At 43.0% G+C, this 13,883-nt stretch overlaps 1 protein-coding gene across 2 annotated transcripts in view; it reads right to left on the bottom strand.

Moving 5' to 3' along the window:
• Window positions 1–13,883, bottom strand: part of TMCC3 (transmembrane and coiled-coil domain family 3) — a 211,637-nt gene that overhangs the window by 58,398 nt on the left and 139,356 nt on the right. The window contains exon 1 of one of the 2 annotated variants that reach the window (XM_054028186.1): window positions 13,479–13,647. The exons of the other annotated variant lie outside the window; for it this stretch is intronic. Within the exon in view, the coding sequence (XP_053884161.1) occupies window positions 13,479–13,556 (78 nt within the window). The 5' untranslated portion in view covers window positions 13,557–13,647. Of the gene's footprint in view, window positions 1–13,478; window positions 13,648–13,883 lie in introns of those variants that run through there. 2 annotated transcript variants of the gene reach the window in all.

Here is a 13,883-nt window from a genome sequence, read left to right on the forward strand (position 1 = left end):
CCAATGCAACTTGATCACCTTATCAACTTTTCTTCCAACACAAAGCTTTTGTGCTTTAATGGTGAAAACCCACTGCACTCTCCCAGTCAGCTACAGAAACGGGTTGAAATAACCAGTTATTAGAGTCAAGGTGAAACTGACTGGTCACAAGATACTGGAGCTTAGGTCAATTAACAATTAAGACTGTGAGCCAAATCTTAGTAAGTTTGTTATACAAGTACTGCAACTCTTCTGTCACTCTTCACAACAGGCCCTCTCCTTCTCCAACACCCCTCTGTATAAACCCACTTCAGTCTGGAATATTAAGTGGCGTAGATTCAACATTCAGATTTCAGCAGTAGAAAAATCTGAGGCAGAAAAATAGTAAAATGGGTGGAGCAGGGGCCTACTCTTGAAATTTTTGAAGCATCAGGTTTTAAAAACAATCAAACCCACATATTTCATGCAAATATATATAACGCTACCTGGTATTTAACTGAAGTTCTGTACTAGAAAAACCTGCCAGGCAAGGCACAGGAGCCGAGCATCTGTCAGCACAGCAATGCCCCCTGCTTAAGTCACATAGTGCAACAAAGTGTTGGGCGGCTGAGTGGGCTCTCCCTGAGCCAGGCAGAGCTCCTGACTGGCTGCCTCCTTTTGGTGAGCAACAGATGGTTCCACAACTTTGCATGAGTCAATTTTGCTTTGCAGCCTGACCCATAAAGCCAGAATGAAAGCGCCTCTCCTCTCTGCTTTACCTGTATTATTGCTCTGCCCCATGAGTGTAAACGCAAAGAAAGAATTGGGGAAGAAAAGAAGACAGATGAATACATAAACTGAAGGGATGAGAAGGGCCAAGAAGGATGGGGACAGGCAAAGAAAGGAAGAAAAGAAAGAGCAGAGAAACACAGTTGTTGTTTTAATCTGGAATTTCTGTAATTTTGCGTCAAAATTGTTTGGATATCTTAGTTTACAGATGATATACAGAAATGTTGATGGTAGTGCTCAACAACTATGCAATAAGCCAGTTTAAATATTCTGTAGAAAATGCTACTTTAAATCCCATTAGCAAAGTATTTGCTATTCTAGTGTGGACAAGGAACACTGCCATTAACACATACAGATACCTGGTGCAGCTATACTGCCTGTATGACCATCACTCACAGGAGTGCAACTCCACTTGTCTCCAAGTAGGTGTGTGTGGGTGGGTACTATCTGCTGGGCTTTATGGAGGGTACAGCAATAACATTATTGTATGATAGAGTTGAATGCAATCCAAAGTGCACATCGCCTCATACAGTCTGCTATCCACTTCACCATATCAGGTGGCTGGCAGCCACTTTGGGGTGGGATGGTTGGGGCACATACTTCTATCATTTATAAAATCAACAAACAGATTATTCATTCACATTAATGCACAGTGAGGTGAGAGGTCATGGCAGACTAGAGAGTCAGTGATTTTTTGAAGAGGGTAACGTTGCACACAAAAATTAGCTTTTGGGGGAGTAAGGAAGCAAGTGACAAAATATTTGCAGGTCTGGCAGAGAAAGCTAAGGACAGCCCTGATATAAACCAACAAGAAATCCAATGTAGTCTCCAGTAAGAATGAAACCGAAACTCCTAGCATGACAGTACAAGTCACAAAAATGAGCTATTTTGCATATTGAGCAATAATATGTACATCATACAAACCTCAGTAACTGTAGAGATCGCAGCTATTACAGTTTTATTCTTCTATTTGCAAAGCATGTGTGTGGGGTCAGAAAGGGAAACAAAAAGACACTTCTATGTCTGCCCTTAAGACTGAACTTTCAGCCTGGCACAATAAGCCTAACTGTATACAGGTCCCCATTTTCCACACTTGCTTTGAAGTGCTACAAGAGATTGCAACACCTCTTGCTTATTCCAAGTGAGTCAAGAGAGAGCAAAAAAAAATGGGCCTGGAAACATAGTTGGGCCTTTTCTGGCAGGCTGACAGTAGAGTTGAAAGGCCAGCCATATAAGTATCTTTCCCCTTTCACTCCAAGCTACTGCAAATTTCTAGTGAACAGGATAGAACAGCCCCAAGTGGAGGAAGAAATAGTTTGGCAAACAGAGCCCAAAAAATGGAACTGGTACTAGAGTTATTGGATTTATGTATGTCTTATTGCTTAATATTTTAATGGATTTGATTAGTCTTGCTCATGCTGACGTGCAATATTTTATTTCTTCTGTTTTTACTGCAGGATAGTCCAACTCCAAAAACAAAGAGCAGCTAAAGATTCTTACACCAATGTTTGCTTTCCCACCCCATGGTTCATGTGGGAATTTTATAATTTTGCTCATTGTTCTCCAAGAGTCACAAAGAGGCTTGAGGCCTCAGATGAGACATGGAGCCTAAACACTGCAAGTGGGACTGCAGTTATCCCTCTCCAGCACCTTTATACTTCATTGCAAATTAAATTCTATAATTTCTTCACAGCATCTACTTTAAGGACTACTACCAATTAGATTACAACTCTAGTTCATTCAGTTTTTGAGCCCTTTTAGAATGGGGTCAAGTTCATTACTTAGTAGCTCCAGGTCTTCAATTCTTTCCTCTTGGATATCTGCAATTTTAAACCAAAGCTTGTCGTCTACTATAACTGCTGAAAAATGTTTAAAGGACACTGGAATTCTTACTTAGCATGTCTGACGAACCATAGCCTTACCTCCCATTGATTTAAGCCAGAAGAGAAATAAGCCTCTCTATCACCAAGTGAGAAAAATAATGCATCTTTAGCTGCCCTGGGTATATTTTTATGCACTGTAGGCTACCAAGATAGACTGTACTGAATTAGAAAATGTTAGTGCCAGTTCTGACTTTAAAGTGTTTCTATTTTGTGGCACTCACATGACCAGACACTGATATATGACAGTGTATTTTACATTAAGTGCTACATTTCATACAAAAAGTACAAGGTAACACAATTTCGAATAGAAATAGAAAAGTTAATGCTGCAAATCCAGAAATACCAGTCATCTTGGCCAATCTCAATGACTTTTCCCTCGCATCATAGTATTTCTGATATTGAGATAGCAGAAGCACACTTACAAATCCACTATAGATTTTTTTTTTAAATCAAAGCAACACATGGAAGCAGGGGCGGCTCTAGGCACCAACGAAGCAAGCACGTACTTGGGGCAGCCCATTTGCAGGGGCGGCAGTAATCCAGCATGGGAGCTGAGAACCAACAGGGGGGCCCTGGGAGCTGTAGTTCCTTGGTTAGCTCCCTGCCTATAGAGCCAGCCCTGGAGCAGGGAAAGAACTACATTTCCCAGCATTCCCTTGGCCACTACCAACAGGAAAGAGGGGGAGGGAGTGAGGAAGCTGAGACCTCATGCTGCAGCCTGCTGTGAATGGAGAGCTGCACTGTGAGTAGGGATACCATATTTTAACATTCAAAAAATAGGACACTCCACAGGGAGGGTAGCACCACCCTGCCACCATCCACTCCCTCCAACTGCCCCCCCACAAAAACCCCAACCTATCCAACCCCCTGCTCCCTGTCCCCTGATCACCCCATCCCAGGACCCCTGCCCCAACTGCCCCCCAGGACTCCACCCCCTATCTAAGCCTCCCTTCACCTTGTCCCCAACTGCCCCCTCCTGAGACACCCCCCCCAACTTCCCCCCCTAGGACCTCACCCCCTACCTGTCCCCTGACAACCCCCTGGGACTCCCATGCCTATCCAACTTCTGCCTGTCCCCTGACTGCCCCGTCCCCCGAACCCTGACCCATCTAACCCCCCCTTCTTCCTGCCCCTGACTGCTCCCCCCCAAACCTCCGCCCCATCCAACCCCCCCTGCTCCCTGTCCCTTGACTGCCCCCCCGGAACCCCCTACCCCTTCTCCAACCCCCCAGCCCCCTTACCATGCCACTCAGACCATGTTGCATACATGCTGCCGTGTGCTCCCCTGCAAAGCCACAGGCCGCCCCCCCCACCTGCCTTCCAGATTTGAACACCTCAAAATTAAGGCGTGCTCAAGCTCAGTTTGGGCAGCTGTTATTTCATTTCTCCCAAATCAAATATACTGATCCACTGTAACTTGCTGTAGAAAAAGCAGGATAAAATTGAGCAAGAAATGCTTCTCAGTGGTTATTAGGACTGGAATTGCTATTTTCAACAGCCATTGCCTTTTGTTTGTTTGTTTAAAAAGGAAGACAGTGATATTGCATTGGCAAATTTAGAAAGAAATAGTGGAACAAAAGAATAATAAAGGCACCTCAACTTTTCCTCATTTATGTAGGACAGTCTTATAATACGCATCCAGATATCCTCCAATCACACAAGCTGAAAATTGTTCCACTTTACTGCAGTTCTGTAACCATATGGGAACCAATCCGGTCTGTGTTCTGTGCACACCTAAAATTCCTGCTGAATGACCTGCCCTGGGAGCGAGTTACCAGTGACCCAGGGCAGCGGTGGAAGGAGGGTGCAGGGGTGTGGGGGGGGAGAGCCCAGGGCTAGGGTGGCAGGAGATGTGGGGAGGGTAGGGGGGAGCCCAGAGCTGGGGCGGCAGGGGGTGCGGGTGGGGGGGGTGAGAGCCCAGGGCTGGGGTGGCAGGGGGCTATGGCGAGGAGCCCAGGGCTGGGATGGGGGGCAGCCAAAATTTTTTTTGCTTGGGGCAGCAAAAAAACCTAGAGCCGGCCCTGCATGGAAGTCAACATACCTGACTTAATGTAATCTACAGGCCATAATTCACTTTCAGTCTGTGTGACTTGTCCTCTTGAATGAGAGACAATTGCTAGGTCATTTGAAAGCTTCCCTTACTTACTGTTTTAGGGTCCAATCCTGCAAATCTTTATGTATGTTAGTAGTTTTACTGAAATGCACAGTCCTATTAATTTCAGTGGGACTACATGACATGCGTAAAGACAAACACATACGTTTGGTAGATCTAGTCCGTAGGTCAGCAATTAAAAGGATAGATACTTTCAAAGGACCATATCAATTTAAAAAAACAAAACCCCCACACATTTCTTTGTTTCTGTTATTAACACTATCTTTGATTTAAAAACAAAATCAATTTAGTTATCAAACACCACACCCATTTTGGACCAAAACTGACATAAGATCATTCCTTTAAAAAGTTTAACACCAATCCTGGGACTTAAACTAGATGAAACTTTACAAGGATACATCTATTATACTACAACTATAGTCTACTGATTATATACAGACGGTTTTCATAATGCTGTCCTAATTCATTTAGGACCTGTTCCAAAGATCACTGAAGTAAATGAAGAGACCCCAATGCATATTGAATCAGGTCCTTAGTTATTTTTAATCAATAACACAATAATATAAATAATACTTTGCACTCACACAACTTTTTTCATCCATATATATATATAAATAAAAGGACACATAAGCATTACTAATCCTATTGTACAAATGGCTAAGCAAGATCCAAAGGTCACTGACTTATTCAAGGCCATGCAGCCAGTCAATGGAAGGATTTGGAATAGAAGAACCCAGGTTTCCTGACTCAAAACTAGGTTTAGGATTAGATTTTATCAGTAAATGTTGTAAACACTAATTTCTTCATACACACATACATGATAATCAAACCAACAGGCAAAGTAAGAAAAATGGTGCTTTCAAATGTATTAAAGTTTGATTTAAGGATATTTTGACATGTGAGGTTTAATTAACAATGCTAATGGAAGTTACAAATTACTTTATTTGAACATACCAATAGTATCAATACTTTAATTCATTCTACCATATGATTCCTAAGCTCTCCCTCGAATTACACTCCCCCTTCAACATCTCCCCAAACTGAGGTCAAGTCTAGACTGTAATACATTTGCCTATTGTGTCAAGATGCTGAAACTTGATATCCAGCAGTGCCCATTTGATTTATAACCTGAACAGCAGTACAAATCAAATCAACTTCGCTGTCTGCAGCCCACCAGAGTAACTCTCCTTTTGCAAGGCTGCCAAATTAAGCGTCCTTCTAAAAGCTACCCAAACCAACTAAACCAAGAGAATCAAACCAAATAATTAAAAGTGTGTGTGTGTGTGTGTGCGCGTGTCACACACACAAAACATCTTTTTACTATGTTTAAAGTAGTTAACTTAGACCCTGATCCTGCAAGCAATATGCTCAGTAACAAGGATCCACGAGGGGCATAGCAGCAGGAATGAATCATTGCACTGTTTTGGCTAGAGCTGTGCAAAATTTTCTGGCAGAGACCCAAAGCAAAGTTCATACACATCTACCCAGGTTCACAAAATTCTCAATCAAAAATCCATTCAAACTTTGAAGAGAAATCTGGTCCCCATTTCCATTTTGCAATCATCTTGATAGGAGCAATGGAGTGTGTGGGTGGTGGTGGTGGTGGTGAAACAGTGGCCTTTAACCCACCCCCGAAATGTGTGGGCACAAGAATGTATTTGCACAGATCACAGGACAGGGGCATAAACTAGCAGTACACTGAGACACAGGCAAACATTTTAAAATACATACTGAGCTGTGTAACAATTTTTTTCACCCTACCTTATTTCACTTGGTTTAGCAATTAGAATTTTTTTTAAATAACAGCAGCCATTATTATTTCAGCTGTATTTAATCTGGAAATTGAACAGATACAAAAGAAATCAACTTTGTCAGCTCCCTGTTGTTCAATATTGTTCTACTGGAGTATTCAGTTAAAAATGTTTTGAAAGTCAGCAATTTAGAAAACTCTTCCATTACATTGTTGAAATATCCGTGTTTGGGTAGGAGCTTCCTCTAAAACAAAAAACATTCATTTTATCCTAGCTACCTTTTCTTTTTTTCCCCTGCAGTTTTAGATTTTTTCCCTCCTATTCCTAGCATCCTGGCAGTAGGCATCCCATAATTTTATGGTACTTCAGGACGGGGCTCCCAAGTCTTCAGAGATGCTGTGAGGTAATGATAGCCATATCAGCTTTTAAAGAGGCCTGAACAGTGTTCTGCCTCATCACATCATCTTGATTTTTTTCCCCTAATGTAGGAACATTTGTAAGGATGCTCAAGTCATCTGGACACAAAATATTTTGGAGGGGTTCTTTTATAGTATTTTCATTAGAAATATCTTGATATTTAAAGGGACACTCTCAATATACCATTTCATAAAATGTACATATAAAGTATATATTATATTTTAATAGAAATCCTCATGTTACTATCACAGAAAAACATATTTTATCCAGCACTCTGAAAATACACTTGTAAAAGAACTTGTGTATCTATTATTAACTTAGACTATCAAACTTAAACACGTTAAAAGTGTGGTTTCCTTTTCACCATATATGCAGTTTACTTTTGCACTGCACTTAGCGTGAACAGTGGAGCTACAATAGCCAGTTAAACTGATCATAAACAGAAAATGTACATGCTAGTTATGCTATTGTAGCATAAAGCTCCGTTGAGGATTTTGGTTCAGATCTATTTCTCTACCTCAAATGCTGTAAATCCCCAAATCTGAAACTCCGAGTTTGTTTGAAAACCAGATCTGAATTTTGTAGTGAGACTGTCACTTGTTTGAAATAATTTTTAAAAGCAGACACTTGTCATGGATTTAAAAAAAAAAAAAAGTTCTTGAAGCTTCAATACCATCCTGCTATAATTTTTGTTAGCATTACACAGGGTATGATGTGTCCTCAATGGTTTCTTAAAACATGGCTAAAATAATGCTGATACGAAAAGAATATGGTTTGAGCATTAGTCAGGGCCTAAAAACGTAACACTTGGATATGCAGTAATGCTTTAAAATGTACACTAGTTAAGAATATGGGCAGTGAACATTCAAACATATGGAATTACCAGCTCTGCTACCTTACAAAACGTCATTCACCAGGTACTCGTACTAGAACTGTAGTAAATATCTACTAATTGTTTTAACACAGTGAGCCACATTCACCCAGGCATAAACCTCCTGAAACTAAACGGAGTTACACCAAGTATTAATTTCATTCCAATTGTTGTGAAAGCTATAAAATGTGTGTAACATTACTTCACCCCACACTCCATTCCATCCTCACACCAGATATTACATTACTGGTCCTATCTCCAAGCCATGTACAGAAACGTAATTAATTAGTTCCAGCAGCATTAGCTTGCATTTTTCCAAGCTGAATCTCATATTGTTACATTTTCCCTGTGTTTCCGATCTCTTTAGGTCTCTTCATGTTTCTCCTCCAACCCTCTTAGTGATTCCAAGGAAAGATATAACAGAAAAACAGGTGATCTAGAAGAGAAAGTGATTAGAGGCCACAAAGACTTCCATATGAGGAGAGATGAAAAAGACTGAGGTGAGCTGGATGAAAGGGATCTTGAAAGAGGAATATAAAAAGTATGAATGACTGCAGCAAAGGTGAATCAAATGCTTCTTTTTTTACATTTTCTAATAATGCAAAAAGAAGGGGACTTCTAACTAGATTTAAGCGAGAAAAGGAATTTTTGTAACCACATGGCATTTATACAAGTCATGAGAACATCCAGTTATATTAGATAGATTAACATTTTTAAAAAGGGATAAACTCAGTGCTTAATTTGTGCTAGGGCTTGCCAGGGCTGAGCCCAGGCATCTCTAGGCTTGGCAGTTCATAGCCCCGGCACTTCTGGGCTTGCCGCATCAATTATCAATGTAAAAAAATTGCTTGAGCCCCAGCACCGAATTGCTTGAGCTCTGGCAACTCGTTCATTACAAATTAAGCACTGGATAAACTCATCCTTCAGGTTATAAACCTGCCACTAGTTAATGGGGATTAAGGGGGGGGGGGGGGACTCTTTTCTTATGGGCAGGAAATACATAATTAGGGTTTCCTGTACCATTTTATAAAGCATCTGATACTGGTCAGTCAAACAGGGCATCTGACAACATGGGCCATTGATGTGTCTGAGTAGGGCAATCCCTATCTGGTTATGCTTTAAAAGTTTTTTTTTTGTTTGTTTTTGTTTTTTTCCAAAAAGGATTGTTTTGAAGCACATTGTGGAAGCAATGAGACTCTTGGTACTTGTTTGCCTAGCTTTTGTTAACTGCATTGTTCCAAAAGACAAGTTGTTTTAGTGGATTACAGATGGAGATGCAGTTGTTGATGTGCCCCAGTCTTAACCAAGGCCTAGAAGTGGAGAAGGAACCAGACAGTGGAGGGTGTGGAGCTCAGAGTCAGGGATGACATACTCATAGCAGCTCTTCCTATTGAGAAAGTGAGCTGTTGCATTCTGTGCAATTTGAAGTTTCTGCATCACTTCAACCTTCAGCCCCAGAATTACAGTAATCCAGTATGGAAGCAATGAATGCATGGATTGCTTTGGCCAGATCCTCACTGGGGGGGATGGGGCGAAGTCTCCTAGCAAACAGAATTTCTTGACACTGATACTAAATTCTGCAGGACCCTGAAGCTTTGCACATCTTTGATGAATTAGGGAAGAAAAGACACCTTGAAAGGAGGAGGAACCAGTGGCCTAGCTATTTCTTCAAAACACTGCTTCTTCCTGACCAGCAATTTAATTTTCCCAGACAAGAATGAGCCAGCTGTTCTTCATTCAGGTACTCATCTCTTTTAGGCAGTGGGATCTTTGTGATGGTGTTGACTGTATAGAAAATGAGACCGGCCCCCAGCTCGGTATTCTTGGCTTTCCTGCCAGCTAAACAGCAATGAGGTCTGACGGCTTCTCTAAATAGTCTCAGGTAGACATTGAAATAGAGGAAGAGTCTCTGGCTTGTTAACTACAGTGAAGTTTAAAAATTACTTTTCTTCCCTTTCCTGAGATTCTACCATCTTGATATTCCCCTTTCATAATGAATTGTTCTAACTTTTGTACAAACTGAATCTGCTGGGTTTTTTCCCCTCCAGAACAGACAGCAGTTTTTTTTCCTCTTAAAAATAGAAGGTGAAGGAAAACATGAAGTCTAATCTGAATAATCCTTAGTAGAGTTCAAGATGGACATGGTGATGTGTAGCGATTGAAAAGTCTCAACACCTGATCTCCCCAGGACTATGTTTAGTCAGTCCAGATTAAAACGTCCTGCACCATCAGGCTCCCAGGTCCTCCTAATGAAATCAATCCTGACATCTCCTTCTCTCCTAATCACTCCCTCTGCCTACAGACACCTAATTAATTAATTCCAGGCTCCCTAATTTTGTTTGCAGGGCTTCTGTGGGGCTGCTGCCATTCTGGACATGTAGGAAACCCTTGGCTTCCCACATGGGCTGCTCTGCTTCTCACTCCCATGCCCCTCCAGGAAAAGCAACAGCAGCAGCTTGCTTTGGGCAGCCCCCATCCAGGCCTAGGCCTCCGGGTAGGGGCTGGGCTCTGGCGCTCTCCAGGCCAGAAAGCTACAATTGGGTCTAAACTGCTTGACAAACCCTTTGTCTTCTGTGTTCTGGTTGCATTCTACCTCAGTCTCGTTGGGAGAAAGAAATCCTTGACTCCAAACCAGAGCAATGGCTACAATGGTGGCTAAGCGAGAAGGGCCCCAGTTCATCAGCGAAGGAGCAGTCCGAGGGAATGCAGCCATTTTGGATTATTGCAGGACGTCAGTTTCTGCCTTGTCAGGAGCAACAGCAGCTTCAGTTGCTCTGCTCTTCCTTCCCACTCCCCTTCTCTTAAAAGAAGAAATGATCCTCCTTCACTACAAAGCAGCAGCATGGCTTGCTGTTCCTGCCCACCCCAACCCCATCCAGCTAAAGGATAGCAGAGTTTGAACTACTCTGCTCCTTCCTTTCCCAATTCTCCGGGAATGAGCCAGAAGCTATCCAGCTCACTTATCCAGATAGAATCATAGAATATCAGGGTTGGAAGGGACCTCAGGAGGTCATCTAGTCCAACCCCCAGCTCAAAGCAGGAGCTATCCCCAGACAGATTTTTGCCCCAAATCCCTCAAGAATTGAACTCTCAATCCTGGGTTTAATAGGCCAATGCTCAAAACACTGAGCTATCCCTCCCCTCCTGGGAGGAGGTAAGTGAGAGCAGAGTTACTTGTCCTGGGTAAGTGAGAGTGGAGTTTTTCCAACCTCCAGACATATGATGCATAAAACTATCCAGTTACACAAGACTCATTTTTTTTCCAACTCTTGATTTTATCACAGGTTTCTTTATAATGGGCATTTTCCTTAAAGCCTTGGCTCAGAGTCATGTGATTAGATCAGTGCCTCAGCTTGCATTTAAAAAAAAAGTAAGTTTCTAGTCCTCATGGTTGCAGAGAAAAGCTTTAAAATATGAACCCTGATGTTTAAGCCATCAGAATGCAAATAGAAAGGTCGCAAAACTTTCTTAAAAAAATAAATTTCATTATTTTTGGACACCTGGAGTTGGCAATACTGAAAATTGGTCATGCTGCTTTGTTCCAGCTATTAAGTCAATCTGCCGGATTGAAGAGACTTCAGTTTAAATTCCCAGATAAATCAAGACATCAAGAATAATATACAAGTTTTCTTCTGTCATCATGCTAAGCGATATAGCATATTTACCTTCTAGAAAAAAGAATTACGAGGTATAAAACTAATTTGCTCAACACTATACAAAGAAGTAGACATCAATACTGTTGGTTTATGTATAACGTGTGTCAAATTTATAGTGCAAAGGCCATGCTATGCTGATCGCATACCAACAGTAAAAGCCACAGTGAATGAGGTTACTTAATTTAAAACATTTCATTATGCAGAAACAATCTGAAGCACACTATCTCTTGTCTAGCAGTGACATTTAATGAGATGGGAGGGGCGGAAAGAAAGACTAGCATTCTATATAGGGAAAGGAAGCAGTCTTTCTCCACAGATAAATAATCCAAGTACTTCAAGCTGTGAAGCTCATTTATTTTGAAGCACTAAATATCTTGTCTCAGTAGAAGAGAGAAAGCAGAACAGCTATTTTTGCCCACAGCCAGAGCCAGCAAGAGGAAATTACAATACAACGAAGAGCAGCTTTGCTTTCTTTTGCTTAACCAGAGTCATAAATACAGAGAGGACTTCACCTGCTTAAACCGAACAGGTAGCTGGAGATTTGAAATTTGTACACAAGCTAGCCAACCCATTAGTCCCATCCATAGTGCAGTCATACATGTAATCACACACACATATTATGATCACTAATATAACAGGCAGATATCATGCAGTCTATTAAAAAAAGACAACAAATCTAACCTCCACTGCACCATGAGAAAAATTGCCCCAATGAAATTGTACATCATGGAATCTATAGTATATAAATATATTGCTCCAACCCTCTTAGAAGCAATTTTAGCATGTCGGATGCCAGGTGTCTAGTTTTCAACTGAACACCAGGTCGAAAAGGGACCCTCCCCAGCCTGGTGAAAATGAGCGAGTGAGGATGGGGGAGAATGAGCAAAGGAGTGGGGGGATGGAACGAACAGTAATAATTGCTCCCTACTGTAGAAAAATCATTTGCTCTGCAGATCTTCACTTTAAGGGAGATTGAAATAAAAGAAGAGCCTTTGCTTGTATTACCTAAGCAATTTCTGAGGGAGACATCCCAGGGATGTCTAAGCATGAACAATTAATATTCAAAGAATTAAACAGCTAGTTTTCTGTTCACTTTTCCTAGTTGTTTTCCATTACTCTCACCTTGAGCTAGTTTCTTTAGTGAATTTATCTTGAACTTCAGTTTCTACAGTCGGTCAACAGTCATTCATTTTCAGTTTCTTACGCAACACAGCAATGAAGCAATGTTGGGGTTAAAAACACTGAATGAGAAAGTTTATTAAAAGTTTTCCTTTAGGTTAAAAAAATAGTCATCGCAATAGCTATTTTGTGATATTTATTTAAAAATAGAGAACCTAAGTTTTGGTCCAGGTTTCAGCGCGAGCATGTTTTCAAAAGCACGTCTGAATTGAAGGCTCGCTCTGACACTGGTTACACTCTCCCCAGAAATGCAGTGGGATTGTTACATGGCAGTTCCTCAGACAGTCTCTCAACTTGTTGACCTCACTTCAAAAAAAAAAAAAAAAAAAAAAAAAAAAATACAGTTGTGATCCCCACAACTGCTGCGGCTTTTAAGTCCTCAGGAAGAGCAAAACAAGCTGTTTTGTTACCTTTGGACTGGAGTGTCAAGCGCCGGCCCTGAATCCCTCCTCCGCAGCGCTTCCACTAACCTTTAGCAACTACCACCACCTCCAATCCACTCTAGTGCAACGAGAGCAGTGCGCAGAGGAATGGAGCAGCGGGCCAGGTGTGTTCTCTGCCCAGGCACCCAGAGGCTGCTTCGGGGCGAGAGGAGCTGGAACTTGAGATTACCCGTACAGTGGCCGCAGGTTTGGGTTTGGCTCCCAAGGTGACAGGGGCCTTTTAAGCACCCAAGACAAACAGCTCTCAGCACCTGAGGGGAACCCCCGCCATTTCCAACCCAGACCCGCAGGGCGGCGACAGGGGCTGCTGGAACAAGCCCCCCGGGACGCTGTGCAGCCCCTGCTACGGAAGAGCCAAGCACTGCAGTGGCGGGTGGGCAACTAGCCCCCGCGGGCTGCGCGGCGAGAGGGGGATTACCCGGGTCTTGGAGCGCTGGTGCCTCTCCGGGTCCGAGTAAGTCCTGTCCACAGCCAGGCCGGTGTCGCTTCCAGGCATGGTGCCCCCGAGCGGCTGTTCTCCCCGGGCAGCCCGAGAGCCAGCAGCGCCCCCGGGAGCAGCGCCCGAGCAGGAGAGCTCGGCTTCGCCGTCTCGGCGCTTCTGCCTCCTCCCGCCCTGGCTGCAGCCCGGTGAGCCAGTAGCGGACACGCCCGGCAGCTGCTCCTCCTGCCCCCGCCCATAACCCCGTTAACCCTCCGGCAGCCGCGCCGCGCCCCTGCCTGGAGCGGCCGAGAGAGCTGGGGCCGCTCCCTGGGCAAACCAGTCCCGCAGCAGCACCGGGATTCCCAGCGCCAGGGCGCTGGAGGCTGCGGGGGCAGGGCGCGG

This window comes from Malaclemys terrapin, chromosome 1 (genome assembly GCF_027887155.1).
Source record: "Malaclemys terrapin pileata isolate rMalTer1 chromosome 1, rMalTer1.hap1, whole genome shotgun sequence".
Taxonomy (NCBI): domain Eukaryota; kingdom Metazoa; phylum Chordata; order Testudines; family Emydidae; genus Malaclemys; species Malaclemys terrapin.